The sequence below is a fragment of the Procambarus clarkii genome, chromosome 59, assembly GCF_040958095.1.
Source record: "Procambarus clarkii isolate CNS0578487 chromosome 59, FALCON_Pclarkii_2.0, whole genome shotgun sequence".
In the NCBI taxonomy this organism is placed as follows: domain Eukaryota; kingdom Metazoa; phylum Arthropoda; class Malacostraca; order Decapoda; family Cambaridae; genus Procambarus; species Procambarus clarkii.
In genome coordinates, this window is record NC_091208.1 from 18,475,261 (window position 1) to 18,492,386 (window position 17,126).

At 47.0% G+C, this 17,126-nt stretch overlaps 1 protein-coding gene across 1 annotated transcript in view; it reads left to right on the forward strand.

The window, feature by feature from the left end:
- The window catches only part of LOC123768282 (protein turtle homolog A), a 110,657-nt gene that overhangs the window by 65,742 nt on the left and 27,789 nt on the right, over positions 1 to 17,126 (forward strand). The window contains exons 7-8 of the mRNA XM_069307128.1: positions 8,415 to 8,556; positions 13,420 to 13,550. Coding sequence (XP_069163229.1) covers positions 8,415 to 8,556; positions 13,420 to 13,550 — 273 coding nt within the window. The remainder of the gene's footprint in view (positions 1 to 8,414; positions 8,557 to 13,419; positions 13,551 to 17,126) is intronic.

The window sequence follows — 17,126 nt, forward strand, 5'->3', positions numbered from 1 at the left end:
GGTTGAAACAAGAGACTAGGGTAACACCTGTACTCAACGAAACATGTGTTATATTCTGTTTATAAATTACAAACTCCAAATACCGTTTTTGGCCGAAAAGAGGCACCAAATTAACAAAAATAATTTGTTATTTAGCTTTGAAATATATATTTCATCATTTATTGAGAGTATTGTTAAAGAGACTATGTAGGTAAAATACATGTGATTTGGGGCACATATTCACGACTCATGTATACACGACACACGGTTAGTGGTGGAAGAGAAACATGTGTCCTCTCCCCCTCCCCTCCTCTCCCCTCCTCCTCCTTTCGCGTATGATGTGTTGTCACTAGAGAAAATCGTCATTATAGAAAAGTTGGCAATAATGAGTGCGGTCAACAGAAAATATTGCCAATAAAAGTCTTTGAATCCCATCGTGATCAAAATTAAATGTTATCTATATATTATCTTCATTATTGACATTGTGGTGCGAGATGCTAATAAAGTATTTTTGTCAATAGTCATCAAGAAATATACACAGGCGATGAGTCACAATAACGTGGTTAAAGTATGTTGACCAGACCACACACACTAGAAGGTGAAGGGACGACGACGTTTCGGTCCGTCCTGGACCATTCTCAAGTCGATTTTCTTCAATCGACTTGAGAATGGTCCAGGACGGACCGAAACATCGTCGTCCCTTCACCTTCTAGTGTGTGGTCTGGTCAACATATTTGGAGTGAAGGGTCGAGTGAATGTGAGAATGGTATCTACACTGGAGTATGTGCAGTGAAGACATTCATCCGTGCATGTATTAGTGAAAATTATGTATTGAGGAAACTCAAGCCTTCTTGTGGCAAGAAGGGGAAGGCTTCTTGCAAGGGTTGAGGCCTTGAGACAAGCCGGCGGCTTTCTGTCCTCGTCGAGGCCGCTAAAGTGTTAGTGCCCCTCAGGTAAATTCAGGTAAATATTAGGGGGGAATTGAACTTATTTCTCTTTGTCGAGCATAGGAAGCTTATCGAGGCCAAACTCCTTATTTTACTGCTAGGTGAACAGTGGCATCAGGTGTAAGATCTCCCTTCCTACCTTCCCCAGCCTGCAACCCTCACAACAATTGCCTAGCTCCTAGGCACTTATTTCACGGTTAGGTGAACAGAAGCATTAGGGTGAAAGACAACATGGCCATCTATTTCTGTCCTGCACGGGAAATAAACCCGGGGATCCCCTCTGTTATGAGGCGAGGACGCAGAACTACACTACAACACGTTAGACTCTTTTCTCGCTTCATGCAGATCGGCGCTCAATCCCCGAGCGTCCAAATGGCTAGGCAGCATTAGTTATCCGGTCGGCCGAGCGGACAGCACGCGGGACTTGTGATCCTGTGGTCCTGGGTTCGATCCCAGGCGCCGGCGAGAAACAATGGGCAGAGTTTCTTTCACCCTATGCCCCTGTTACCTAGCAGTAAAATAGGTACCTGGGTGTTAGTCAGCTGTCACGGGCTGCTTCCTGGGGGTGGAGGCCTGGTCGAGGACCGGGCCGCGGGGACACTAAAGCCCCGAAATCATCTCAAGATCATCTCAAGATAGATCCTGACCCCCTTTGAGAATTACCTCTGCCTCCCACTGCTCTGTTCTTAGCGTATAGCTAAGAAGGAAGGAAGGAAACTATCAGGAGGAAAGCGCCAAGCCATTACGACTATATTGCACTGGGAAGGGATCAGGATAAGTATTTGGGATGGGACGGGGGGAAAGGAATGGTGCCCCAAACCACATGTGGACGGTCGGGGATTGAACGCCGACCTGCATGAAGCGTGACCGTCGCTCTACCGTCCAGTCCAAGTGGTTGGACGAGAGAAACATGCAGGGAACCTTGTCCACTCAAGGCTAAGTGATCAACCCCTTGAGATGGAAGAGTGTGACTGTTTAAGAATTCCAGTAAGACTCAGGCTGGCGGTAAACCCTTGGAGAAGGTGATACAGTGTGCCTCGCCTGACCAAAACAGTCAGCCGTGGCGGTACAGGAATTCACTGGAATGCTTGTGAGGAAGAGAGTGGCGGCCATGTCATTTGACTGGCATGACAGTCATGGCTTGCCTGGCGTATATGTAGCAAAGTGGAGTGATCAGTCTGTCGTGGAGTATATGTAGCAATACTCTCTCTCTGTCTCTCTCTCTCTCTCTCTCTCTCTCTCTCTCTCTCTCTCTCTCTCTCTCTCTCTCTCTCTCTCTCTCTCTCTCCCGGCGCCATCTTGACGTGTAGTTAATAACGCTCCAGATGTAAACAGATCAATGATTACTAACCCTGACCATTAACACAAGGTGGGGGGGGGGTGTTCTGAACCACCTCGTTCGGACACTAATCACCCATTCAACTCTATTCCTTCGTGAACTACGTCACTAGACTCCACGAACAACTAGGCCTTATAGTTCCCAGCGTAACTGGAGGCTGGGTCATCCCACGAATGTAGATCAGGCATAGGGGGCCTGATGGCTGAGTGGACAGCGTTCGGGTTTCGAAGTCCTAAGGTTCCGGGTTCGATTCCCGGCGGAGGCGGAAACAAATGGGCAGAGTTTCTGTCATCCTGATGCGTCTGTTCATCTAGCAGTGAATAGGTACCTGGGAGTTAGACAGCTGCTACGGGCTGCTTCCTGGGGGTTGTGTAACAAAAAGGAGGCCTGGTCGAGGACCAGGCCGCGGGGACGCTAAGCCCCGAAATCGAAATCGAGATCGAAACTCAAGATGTTGTGTTTGCGGGATCGAGCTATTAGCTCTTGGGCTCCGCCTTTCTAACCGTCGGTTGTCTAATGCACTGATTCCTAACATGCTTTCCTTTATCATATCTACTACATATATATGTCTCTAATGCACATAATCGCACACATATCCCCAAGCTGCAGTCTGTAGCAACTTTTTAACTTCCAGGTATATGTAGTTACTGCTTAGTGAACAGGTGCATCAGGTGAAATAAACTGTTCATTTGTTTCTGCTTCGGCCGGGAATCAAACCCGGGCCCTTTGGAGCACAACTCCCGAGTGTTGTTCGCTCGGCCGTGTGTGTGTGTGTGTGTGTGTGTGTGTGTGTGTGTGTGTGTGTGTGTGTGTGTGTGTGTGTGTGTGTGTGTGTGTGTGTGTACTCACCTGGTTGTGCTTGCGGGGGTTGAGCTCTGGCTCTTTGGTCCCGCCTCTCAACCGTCAATCAACAGGTGTACAGGTTCTTGAGCCTATTGGGCTCTATCATATGTGTGTGTGTGTGTGTGTGTGTGTGTGTGTGTGTGTGTATGTGTGTGTGTGTGTGTGTGTGTGTGTGTGTGTGTGTGTGGGTGTGTGTGTGTGTGTGTGTGTGTGTGTGTGTGTGTGTGTGTGTGTGTGTATGTGTGTGTGTGTGTGTGTGTGTGTGTGTGTGTGTGTGTGTGTTTACTAGTTGTGTTTTTGCGGGGGTTGAGCTTTGCTCTTTCGGCCCGCCTCTCAACTGTCAATCAACTGTTTACTACTTTTTTTTTTTTTTTTTTTCCACACCACACACACACCCCAGGAAGCAGCCCGTGACAGCTGACTAACTCCCAGGTACCTATTTACTGCTAGGTAACAGGGGCACTTAGGGTGAAAGAAACTTTGCCCATTTGTTTCTGCCTCGTGCGGGAATTGAACCCGCGCCACAGAATTACGAATCCTGCGCGCTATCCACCAGGCTACGAGGCCCCGAGGCCTGTGTGTGTGTGTGTATGTGTGTGTGTGTGTGTGTGTGTGTGTGTGTGTGTGTGTGTGTGTGTGTGTGTGTGTGTGTGTGTGTGTGTGTGTGTGTCGCTCGAGAAGAAAACGACATCAACAAGTCCATAAGGTTGACAAAGAAAACGGCATCAACAGGTCCATATAAGGTTGATAAAGAAAACGAAAACATCCTTGTGTTCATAAGGTTAAAAACGTCAAACAAAACTTAATAGAAAGTTCCTACATTATGTAAATTCCAAAAACGAGACGAAGTGATGGATGCTGGGAGGGTAAACCCTGACGTGAAGCCTCAGGGGAGAGGTAAACTGGAGAAGAGCGTCCAGGAGGGGGTTCCAGGGAAGGGTAAACCATTGAAGGGTTCAGGAAAGGTTTTCAGGGAAGGGTAAACCATTGAAGGGGTCCAGGAAGGGTTTCCAGGGAAAGGTAAACCATTAAAGGGACCAGGAAGGGGTTCCAGGGAAGGGTAAACCATTAAAGGGTCCAGGAAGGGTTTCCAGGGAAGGGTAAACCATTGAAGGGGTCCAGGAAGGGGTTCCAGGAAAAGGTAAACCATTGAAGAGTTCAGGAAGGGTTTCAAGGGAAGGGTAAACCATTAAAGGGTCCAGGGAAGGGTAAACCATTGTATAGTCCCGGAGGGAATACCTGGACTATAGAAAGTGCAGAAAGGGATACCAAGGAAGATGTAAACCGTGGGAGTCCAAACATGGGTACCAGGATGGTGGTAAACCTCATTATCATGTACGCTGCGAAAGCAGAAATTATCGTGAAGAAAATATAATATCAACTGTTGTAGTGTAATTAAGATTCACGAAAGGGTCTTCGTACGAGGAAACAAGTGTGTTTCAACTCAGTTGTGCTTGCTGGGGGTTGAGCTTTGGCTCTTTGGTCCCGCCTCTCAACAGTCAATCTACTGGTGTACAGATTCCTGAGCCTACTGGGCTCTATGATATCTACATTTGAAACTGTGTATGGAGTCAGCCTCCACCACATCACTTCCTAGCGCATTCCACCTGTTAACTACTCTGACACTGAAAAAAGTTCTTTCTAACGTCCCTGTGGCTCATGTGGGTACTCAGTTTCCACCTGTGTCCCCTTGTTCGAGTACCGCCAGTGTTGAATAGTTTATCCTTGTCTACCCCTGTCAATTCCCCTAAGGATTTTGTAGGTAGTGATCATGTCTCCCCCTCCCTGTGTGAGTGTATGTTTACATAACGCCTTTCCCCACACACAGTAAAGAGAGGCAACAAGGATATTACATCCATAAAGTGTGCAGTGAAATTATCCGCTCCGTCCTCGGGCGGAACCATTTATACAGCCTTAGTCCCCGCACCAACAGTGTAGGAATTTCAGAAGCGGATCTAAGTGGATTTACGTCGAGGGAAGACACTTTATGGTGTAGGCAAGGTTGGTGTGGTGGAGGCTGGTTGATTATATTTCGAGTGGTTTAGGTGGGTGGCGGGTTGGTGGTGGTGGTTGAAATAGTCTGCTACTAAGGGATGATTGTACTAGCGCACAATCAAAATCAATTATATTTCTCATTTGTCACGTAAACATTTGGAATTATTAATTCTTTAGTCTTCGTATCTCTCTCTCTCTCTCTCTCTCTCTCTCTCTCTCTTCCTCTGTTCTTTCTGTCTCATTTTTATTGATGAAACAAGAGGTTATTGGAAGCTTAGAGTCGGTATCCCACATCTTTCCTCAATTGGTGTCTGGCTTAAGGAGGTACCAGCTGTGTACCAGAGCCATTCAATGGTTGTTTGATGTGATTCTGCGCGTATCTTAAGACTGACACATCTAGCATTAGGTTGGTGAGGGTTGAGCGCCTTGTGTTATAGCTGCCGTCTTGGGGTTGTCAATAAAGTTCTGGCAGGTCTTGGAAACATTATATTTAGCAGTGAGATCACCAACATCTTCCCTGTGTTGATGATCTAGACGTACTGATCAATACAAGCAGATTAAAATTAAAGATCAATCTTCTTGAAGGATTGGGAGGAAATCCATACAAGATGATGAAGATTAAGCCACCCAAGAGGTGGTATGGGCATGAATAGCCCGTAATCCATACAAGATTTTGCTATCCCTGCTGTCGAGAAGGGAAAAAAAGATGACATTAACTTCAAGGAACAGTAGATTATTTCCGCTCATGCTATCTTGAGGTTATCTTGAGATGATTTCGGGGCTTTTTTTTAGTGTCCCCGCGGCCCGGTCCTCGACCAGGCCTCCACCCCCAGGAAGCAGCCCGTGACTAACTCCCAGGTACCTATTTACTGCTAGGTAACAGGGGCATTCAGGGTGAAAGAAACTTTGCCCATTTGTTTCTGCCTTGTGCGGGAATCGAACCCGCGCCACAGAATTACGAATCCTGCGCGCTATCCACCAAGCTACGAGGCCCCTTATGCTTATCAGAGATGCTGCCTCATGCTGTCTGTCATCATCCCCTGAGTATTGTTGTCTGCCAAAGATATAAGATTGATGAAATCGACTTGAGAATGGTCCAGGACGGACCGAAACGTCGTCGTCCCTTCAACTTCTAGCGTGTGGTCTGGTCAACATACTTCAGCCACGTTGTTGTGACTCCTCGCCTGCACATTGATTGATGAAGATTAAGCCACCCAAAAGGTGGCACGGGCATGAATAGCCCCGTAAGTGGTGGCCCTTTTGAGCCATTACCAGTATCAAGAGCTGATACTGGAGATCTGTGGAGGTGCGACTGCACCCTGCGTGACGGGAGATGTCTCCCCAAAGATATAACTATTTCTGCCAAAAATATAACCATTTCTGCAAGATATAACTATTTCTGGCAAAGATATAACCTTTTCTGTCAAAGATATAACCATTTCTGCCAAAGATATAACCATTTCTGCCAAAGACATAACCATTTCTGCCAAAGATATAACCATTTCTGCCAAAGATATAACCATTTCTGCCAAAGATATAACCACTTCTGCCAAAGATATAACCATTTCTGCCAAAGATATAACCATTTCTGCCAAAGATATAACCACTTCTGCCAAAGATATAACCATTTCTGCCAAAGATATAACCATTTCTGCCAAAGATATAACCATTTCTGCCAAAGATATAACCTGCTATTGCATCTCCCAGGTCGATGATGCTGCAAGATGGTTAATGAGATTCGTAGCAGTCTGCATTTCCTCACTTGTATATGTAAAATTTAGAATGCAAATTGTTGAAGTCGATAATCAACAAATCAGGCACAGAATCCTGGCACCAACTGAATCACTCAGATTCTGTTGTATTAAAGACTGCTTTCAGACTCCGTTCTTGAAGGAGTTTATCAGCCCTTATCAGCCGTTTAATGGCGCTTGAGAAACAAAGTACCCTAAGCTTAGTCAGGAGTGGATAGTGCAAAAGCATGGACAAAAACATATGTAATATCCATTGCAATAACACTGCTCCTCATGAATTCATGCAGAGACCGATGTCATTTAATAGTGAGGTTTAGCAAGTGATTAACAACAGAATCGACCATTCTCAAGTCGATTGTGACTTGAGAATGGTCCAGGACGGAGAATCGACTGGAGAATGGTCCAGGACGGAGAATCGACTGGAGAATGGTCCAGGACGGAGAATGGTCCAGGACGGAGAATCGACTTGAGAATGGTCCAGGACGGAGAATCGACTTGAGAATGGTCCAGGACGGAGAATCGACTGGAGAATGGTCCAGGACGGAGAATCGACTGGAGAATGGTCCAGGACGGACCGAAACGTCGTCGTCCCTTCACCTTCTAGTGTGTGGTCTGGTCAACAGTAAACTATGACAGTTAAATTATGCGTCGATGTTTAGTCTTATTGACTCAAGAATTTGGTCGGTAATTGAGAGTAGTGACACTGGTGATTTTTCTTCACACACACACACACACACACACACACACACACACACACACACACACACACACACACACACAGGAAGCAGCCCGTACCAGCTGTCTAACTCCCAGGTACCTATTTACTGCTCGGTAACAGGGGACATCAAAGTGAGAGAAACTCTGCCCATTTTTGTTTCCCGCCGGCGCTGGGAATCGAACCCCGGACCACAGGACTACGTATCCAGCGTGTTGTCCATTCAGCCACCGGGGCCCCGATATGTGTGTGTGTGTATGTGTACGTTAATTATACATAAAGATATGTATATTTCCTTAGCTAATTTAGTAAGACGCATCAATCAGACATTTCAAAAATTAATAAAGTCCTTTGATAACAATGATCCTATGAATGAGATTGACCAAGTGACCATGAAAACTTACCCTAGAGAGGCCTAGTTATATATAGGCCTATCACCTGCGATATATCGTATAGGCCTATCACCTGCGATATATCATATAGGCCTCTCACCATCGATATATCGTATATCCCTCTCACCAGTACGGTATAGGAGGAATATCAGTACATAGGGGAAATTTTAGGGCTCGATAGAAAAAATATCAGTGTTTGGCGGGGGAAAATATCAGTGGTTGGCGGGGAAAAATATCAGTGTTTGACAGAATATGTCGATTAAAACCTGATAATTTGTTAATTGGTGTAATTAGCAGTGATCCTAAATCACCATTTAAAACCACCTCACCCCACATTATTTACCACCCCCCCCCCCTCCCCAGTCAACCACCAACCACCACTACTACCACCACTACCAGCCCACTAACACGTCACCACTACCCACACCACCCCGTCTCTTGCACCTGTTTCAGACCTCAGCGGACGGAAACGTCACTACCAGCACTTTGGTCTTTACTCCGAGACCTGAAGACCACGGCACTACTCTACGATGCCTGGCTGAGACCAGAGCAGCTCACGCCACCATGGATGATGTCTGGAACCTCACCGTTCACTGTAAGTTCCTTATACAGGCACTGTTAGTTCCTTCGACGGGCACTGTAACTTCCTTCGACGGGCACTGTAACTTTCTTCGACGGGCACTGTCACTTCCTTCGACGGGCACTGTCACTTCCTTCGACGGGCACTGTCACTTCCTTCGACGGGCACTGTAACTTCCTTCGACGGGCACTGTAACTTTCTTCGACGGGCACTGTAACTTCCTTCGACGGGCACTGTAACTTCCTTCGACAGGCACTGTCACTTCCTTCGACGGGCACTGTAACTTCCTTCGACAGGCACTGTCACTTCCTTCGACGGGCACTGTAACTTCCTTCGACAGGCACTGTAACTTCCTTCGACGGGCACTGTAACTTCCTTCGACGGGCACTGTAACTTCCTTCGACGGGCACTGTAACTTCCTTCGACAGGCACTGTCACTTCCTTCGACGGGCACTGTAACTTCCTTCGACAGGCACTGTCACTTCCTTCGACGGGCACTGTAACTTCCTTCGACAGGCACTGTCACTTCCTTCGACGGGCACTGTAACTTCCTTCGACGGGCACTGTAACTTCCTTCGACAGGCACTGTCACTTCCTTCGACGGGCACTGTAACTTCCTTCGACGGGCACTGTAACTTCCTTCGACGGGCACTGTAACTTCCTTCGACGGGCACTGTCACTTCCTTCGACGGGCACTGTCACTTCCTTCGACGGGCACTGTAACTTCCTTCGACGGGCACTGTAACTTCCTTCGACGGGCACTGTCACTTCCTTCGACGGGCACTGTCACTTCCTTAAACAGGCACTGTAACTTCCCCCTTATAAGTGTTCTTTTGTAACCCATTTCTCAGCACCCATTATCCCAAGTACTATTTCCTGAGTACCCATTTCTTTAAGTAATTCGTATCCTCTCAGCGACTTTCCTATGATGGGTTGTCGGCAGTTGTACGGTCTATTTGGTGTCTATTTATCTATCATCAACATCTTGCTGTGTCTAGTATCTATTAGCAACCTAATTGTGTGTCTATTATCTATTATTATTACACGGGTTTTCTTGATTCAAATTTCCCCCCATTTACCTAAATTGTAAATGTCTCTTAAATAATTGTAAATATCTCCTCTCAGTGTAAATGTATATATATGTTCTGTTTCACTGTTTACATACGAAACACTTTTTTTACAATTTTCAGTTTTTTTTTTTTTACATTTATCAGATCTTCATATTTTTTTTTTATTTATTTGTTTGAAGATGCAAAATTTTTCATTTCGGTTATTTAATTTAATTATAAATGGACAATTTATTTGTGGTTTAGCATTTTCTTTCCCCTGCGGTTTTATCGTCTAGTTCTGTGTTGTTCTTTTGTGATCTTTGTGTTATCAGGAAGAAAAATTAGTTATCGTTAACTTATAGTTATCATTAGTTATCATTAGTTTTTAGTTATCATTAATAGCCTCCGGTCAAGGAGTCTTCTTTGAATATCTTTATGGAAAAGACTTTTTTTTTTTTTTTTGCTAAGACAAAAAAAAGTCTTTTTTTATGCATAAAACATAAAAGACTTTGTTGAAAAGACTTTTGCAGAAATAAAATACTGATGTAGCCAAATGCATTTTAGACTTGTTTATACACAAAACTAATACAATATATCGCACTTCTCACAAGTCTATTTCCCAAAATACATCGAATTATCGTGGGATGGGACGGGGGGAAAGGAATGGTGCCCAACCACTTGTAGACAGTCGGGGGATTGAACTCCGACCAGCATGAAGCGAGACCCTCGTCGCTCTACACCGTCCAGCACAAAGTGATTGGGCAACAACTTCAGGAGTGCCAGGGAGCTAGATCGCCCTCTGACAATGTCAAGAGTGCCAGACCTGGCAGGGTTGAATGCCACCCACATTACGGCTCAGTTCTCTATTGGCCCTCACTGATTGCAATCCAATTCCCCTGAAATGAATCTGTTAGTTTTAATCGAATCTGTAACTCTTCCTCATTCCCATTCAGATGAATCTTCTCCAGGAAATTATCGCGTAGATGTAAATAACATTGATATTATATATATATATATATATATATATATATATATATATATATATATATATATATATATATATATATATATACATATATATATATATATATATATATATATATATATATATATATATATATATATATATGACTGAAAACTCACACCCCAAAATTGGTAACTACAGGACGCCTTAATCCGCTTGACCATCACGACCGGACATAAGGAAGTGATAGCTGAAGCTATTTGAACCACTTCCCCGCCGGCACTCGGAGGGTAATCTTGGGCATAGCATTTTATCAAATCACCTCATTCTTTGGGGCACACGTGAGGAACACAAATGCGAACAAGCCTGAATGGTCCCCAGGACTATATGCAACTGAAAACTCACACCCCAGAAGTGACTCGAACCCATACTGCCAGGAGCAACGCAACTGGTATGTACAGGATGCCTTAATCCACTTGACCATCACGACCGGACAAAAGGAAGTGATAGCCGAATTCGAATACATGATATTCGAATATAATACATGATACAATCTTGAGGTTATCTTAAGATGATTTCGGGGCTTTTTAGTGTCCCCGCGGCCCGGTCCTCGACCAGGCCTCCACCCCCAGGAAGCAGCCCGTGACAGCTGACTAACACCCAGGTACCTATTGCTAGGTAACAGGGGCATAGGGTGAAAGAAACTCTGCCCATTGTTTCTCGCCGGCGCCTTGGATCGAACCCAGGACCACAGGATCACAAGTCCAGCGTGCTGTCCGCTGCACAATGGAGAACAGGTAGCTAAGAACGACATAGAGAGTATAATAAGCAGTGTGTTTGGAGGAAATATAGAAAAGTTTTATTAACGGTAGTGTTTTATTTTTCAATAAAGCGGAAGCAAGCGAGGCCTTGAGCGCCAGCTCCAAGGTCACACGAGATGTTTTTCTCTCAGCAGCAAGCGAGGCCTTGAGCGCCAGCTCCAAGGTCACACGAGATGTTTTTCTCTCAGCATTAAGGTTTCGGATCCAATTTTCGTCGATGTGGAATAGGATTTAGGAGAATCTTTTAAGATCAATTGGGCAAAAGAGACTCGATATTGACTTTGCTGGGGTTGAGAGTTTCGTATGAGAGGGGTGGACAAACTTGTGCGTTCGCATACGCATACTGACAAGCACGCACGCACGCACGCACGCACGCACGCACGCACGCACGCATACACACACTCACACACACACACACACACACACACACACACACACACACACACACACACACACACACACAGTTGTGTTCTACGGTTGAGAGGCGGGACCAAAGAGCCAGAGCTGAACCCACGCAAGCACAACTAGGTGAGTACAACTAGGTGAGTACACACACACACACACACATACACACACACAAACACACACAAACACACACACACACACACACACACACACACACACACACACACACACACACACACACACACACACACACACACACAGGCAAGAATAACTCCAGCCATTCCTTCTAACACATTATCCATACACCACCTTCAAAACGTCCTTACCAGAAGGCCACCTACATCAGACTACCCGGAAACAGTGCAGCGTTACCCCGTGAACCAGACTGGGCCACCAGAACCTGTTCCCCTGACCTGCCACAAAGTACAAAATACATAGTGTTAACGTTGACACCATGATGATCTGGTCGAGCGTACAACAATTACCAAGTGATCAACTCAACTGTTCTTGTTCGCATTTTGTCTCCTTAAGAAAAAAAAAGGTGTTTGTTTGACATTATAAGCAAGAAAAGGCACAGAAAAAAGTGATTCACTTTTCATTTCACTTATAAGGTAAAGGTAACCACTTATTCACTTATGTGTAAGTATCCAAAAAATAGGATGAAATGAACTGAATCAAAGCCCGCTCGTAATTTAACGCCCTTTTTTTTTTAAATTAAAATTTTAAATTACGAAAGCGCTCAGATCATTTTAACATCTAGGTCGCGCGGGTTATGTCTATTTCACTGCTAGGTGAAACGCAACGTGCCCAATCGCTTCTGAACTACCCGGGAAATGAACCTGAGTTCCACTTATTTTCAGCCAGTAACGTAGGCAACACATTGTCTCTGATAGATATATTAAATTACTTAAAAAAACCATATTAATTTACATATGTTGCATATATGTCTATCTTTTATTTTTTAATATAATTCATTAAAATATTTTACTATTTCTCTTTTATTTATTTCACATCTGAAGCGATATCATTCTGAGTGCACATCTGAAGCGATATCATTCTGAGTGCACATCTGAAGCGATATCATTCTGAGTGCACATCTGAAGCGATATCATTCTGAGTGCACATCTGAAGCGATATCATTCTGAGTGCACATCTGAAGCGATATCATTCTGAGTGCACATCTGAAGCGATATCATTCTGAGTGCACATCTGAAGCGATATCATTCTGAGTGCACATCTGAAGCGATATCATTCTGAGTGCACATCTGAAGCGATATCATTCTGAGTGCACATCTGAAGCGATATCATTCTGAGTGCACATCTGAAGCGATATCATTCTGAGTGCACATCTGAAGCGATATCATTCTGAGTGCACATCTGAAGCGATATCATTCTAAGTGCACATCTGAAGCGATATCATTCTGAGTGCACATCTGAAGCAAATGACAAAACGTTTTCCTAAAACCCAGAATTTTTTTCACACCGCCCAAAAACGTCTATCTGAAGGCCAAGAAGCATGTTTGAAAATTGTAATGTTAGAAACTGTTTCAAAATCCATATTATATCTCGTTTTTTGTTGTTTTTTAAGAGGGGGGGAGACTTGTGGATAATGAAGTACGGTCTCTGGTTCTTCTCTTAGACCTGCCGACGGCTGCTGCCAGCTTCGGGTCGTCGCTGGACGAGGCCAACATCAAGGAAGGGGACGATGTATACTTCGAGTGCTTCATCGAGGCCAACCCCAGGGTCTCTCACGTGTCTTGGCGCCATAATGTGAGTGTGGTGGTGCGGGATGGTGGTGGTGAGTGTGGTGTGTGATGGGGGTAGTGAGTGTAGTGGTGGTGGTGGTTGTGGTAGTGTTGGTGGCTTATACTTGCCTTTCCATTGGAGACTTTCAGCGCCGTAGAGAGGGGGGAGAACCTGCTGCTTGGGTAACAGCTTCTCTCCCCCGTATCAACCTACCCTGGCTATGCGCCCTGGAGAGGCCACTCTAGAGCGCATCTCCATAGTCTCCCGAGACTGATGGATGCCTACTATTTGCATGTTGCCAAACTTATTTTGGCCTTCGTAAAGTGCAGATACCATGGGGGTGCTGCATAATCCGCTACTAGTCTAACATAGGTTGTGTAAATTCCCTTGAAAGATTTAGGAATTTTGGCGTCCTAATGTTTTTAGAAGCTTCCCATAAGGTGGTGATGATACATCATGTTTATATGAGTGACTTTGGTGTCAACGTTGGAACTGCTTCCATTACCAAATATTTTATTTCTGAATCGTACGGTTGAATTTTCCCTTACAGATTAGATATCTCCCGATCTTCTTTCTCCCTTCTTGAATCCGCATCATCTTACATTTAATGGAATTAAACTCTATCAGCCATTTCTCTGCCCGCTCCTGGAGTTTATCGAGGTCCACCTGGAGCTTATCGAGGTCCACCTGGAGCTTATCGAGGTCCACCTGGAGCTTATCGAGGTCCTCCTGGAGCATATCGAGGTCCACCTGAAGTTTATCGAGGTCCACCTGGAGCTTATCGAGGTCTACCTGGAGCTTATCGAGGTCCACCTGGAGCTTATCGAGGTCCACCTGGAGCTTATCGAGGTCCTCCTGGAGCTTATCGAGGTCCACCTGGAGCTTATCGAGGTCCACCTGGAGCTTATCGAGGTCCACCTGGAGCTTATCGAGGTCCACCTGGAGCTTATCGAGGTACACCTGGAGCTTATCGAGGTCCACCTGGAGCTTATCGAGGTACACCTGGAGCTTATCGAGGTTCTCCTGGAGCTTATCGAGGTCCACCTGGAGCTTATCGAGGTACACCTGGAGCTTATCGAGGTCCACCTGGAGCTTATCGAGGTACACCTGGAGCTTATCGAGGTCCTCCTGGAGCTTATCGAGGTCCACCTGGAGCTTATCGAGGTACACCTGGAGCTTATCGAGGTCCTCCTGGAGCTTATCGAGGTCCACCTGGAGCTTATCGAGGTACACCTGGAGCTTATCGAGGTCCACCTGGAGCTTATCGAGGTACACCTGGAGCTTATCGAGGTCCACCTGGAGATTATCGAGGTCCACCTGGAGATTATCGAGGTCCTCCTGGAGCTTATCGAGGTCCACCTGGAGCTTATCGAGGTCAACCTGGAGCTTATCGAGGTCCACCTGGAGCTTATCGAGGTCCACCTGGAGCTTATCGAGGTCCACCTGGAGCTTATCGAGGTCCTGCTGGATATTATCGAGGTCCACCTGGAGCTTATCGAGGTCCTCCTGGAGCTTATCGAGGTCCTCCTGGAGCTTATCGAGGTCCACCTGGAGCTCATCGAGGTCCACCTGGAGCTCATCGAGGTCCACCTGGAGCTCATCGAGGTCCACCTGGAGCTCATCGAAGTCCACCTGGAGCTCATCGAGGTCCTCCTGGAGCTCATCGAGGTCCTCCTGGAGCTCATCGAGGTCCTCCTGGAGCTCATCGAGGTCCTCCTGGAGCTCATCGAGGTCCTCCTGGAGCTCATCGAGGTCCTCCTGGAGCTCATCGAGGTCCTCCTGGAGCTCATCGAGGTCCTCCTGGAGCTCATCGAGGTCCTCCTGGAGCTCATCGAGGTCCTCCTGGAGCTCATCGAGGTCCACCTGGAGCTCATCGAGGTCCTCCTGGAGCTCATCGAGGTCCTCCTGGAGCTCATCGAGGTCCACCTGGAGCTTATCGAGGTACACCTGGAGCTTATCGAGGTCCTCCTGGAGCTTATCGAGGTCCACCTGGAGATTATCGAGGTCCACCTGGAGATTATCGAGGTCCACCTGGAGCTTATCGAGGTCCACCTGGAGCTTATCGAGGTACACCTGGAGCTTATCGAGGTCCACCTGGAGCTTATCGAGGTCCTCCTGGAGCTTATCGAGGTCCACCTGGAGCTTATCGAGGTCCTCCTGGAGCTTATCGAGGTCCTCCTGGAGCTTATCGAGGTCCTCCTGGAGCTTATCGAGGTCCTCCTGGAGCTTATCGAGGTCCTCCTGGAGCTTATCGAGGTCCTCCTGGAGCTTATCGAGGTCCTCCTGGAGCTTATCGAGGTCCTCCTGGAGCTTATCGAGGTCCTCCTGGAGCTTATCGAGGTCCTCCTGGAGCTTATCGAGGTCCTCCTGGAGCTTATCGAGGTCCTCCTGGAGCTTATTGAGGTCCTCCTGGAGCTTATCGAGGTCCACCTGGAGCTTATCGAGGTACACCTGGAGTTTATCGAGGTCCACCTGGAGCTTATCGAGGTACACCTGGAGCTTATCGAGGTCCACCTGGAGATTATCGAGGTCCACCTGGAGATTATCGAGGTCCTCCTGGAGCTTATCGAGGTCCACCTGGAGCTTATCGAGGTCAACCTGGAGCTTATCGAGGTCCACCTGGAGCTTATCGAGGTCCACCTGGAGCTTATCGAGGTCCTCCTGGAGCTTATCGAGGTCCTCCTGGAGCTTATCGAGGTCCTCCTGGAGCTTATCGAGGTCCTCCTGGAGCTTATCGAGGTCCACCTGGAGCTTATCGAGGTCCTCCTGGAGCTTATCGAGGTCCTCCTGGAGCTTATCGAGGTCCTCCTGGAGCTTATCGAGGTCCTCCTGGAGCTTATCGAGGTCCTCCTGGAGCTTATCGAGGTCTTCCTGGAGCTTATCGAGGTCCTCCTGGAGCTTATCGAGGTCCTCCTGGAGCTTATCGAGGTCCTCCTGGAGCTTATCGAGGTCCTCCTGGAGCTTATCGAGGTCCTCCTGGAGCTTATCGAGGTACACCTGGAGCTTATCGAGGTCCACCTGGAGCTTATCGAGGTCCACCTGGAGCTTATCGAGGTACACCTGGAGCTTATCGAGGTCCTCCTGGAGCTTATCGAGGTCCACCTGGAGCTTATCGAGGTCCACCTGGAGCTTATCGAGGTCCACCTGGAGCTTATCGAGGTACACCTGGAGCTTATCGAGGTCCTCCTGGAGCTTATCGAGGTCCTCCTGGAGCTTATCGAGGTACACCTGGAGCTTATCGAGGTACACCTGGAGCTTATCGAGGTCCACCTGGAGCTTATCGAGGTCCTCCTGGAGCTTATCGAGGTCCACCTGGAGCTTATCGAGGTCCTCCTGGAGCTTATCGAGGTCCATCTGGAGCTTATCGAGGTCCACCTGGAGCTTATCGAGGTCCTCCTGGAGCTTATCGAGGTCCACCTGGAGCTTATCGAGGTCCTCCTGGAGCTTATCGAGGTCCTCCTGGAGCTTATCGAGGTCCTCCTGGAGCTTATCGAGGTCCACCTGGAGCTTATCGAGGTCCTCCTGGAGCTTATCGAGGTCCACCTGGAGCTCATCGAGGTCCTCCTGGAGCTCATCGAGGTCCACCTGGAGCTTATCGAG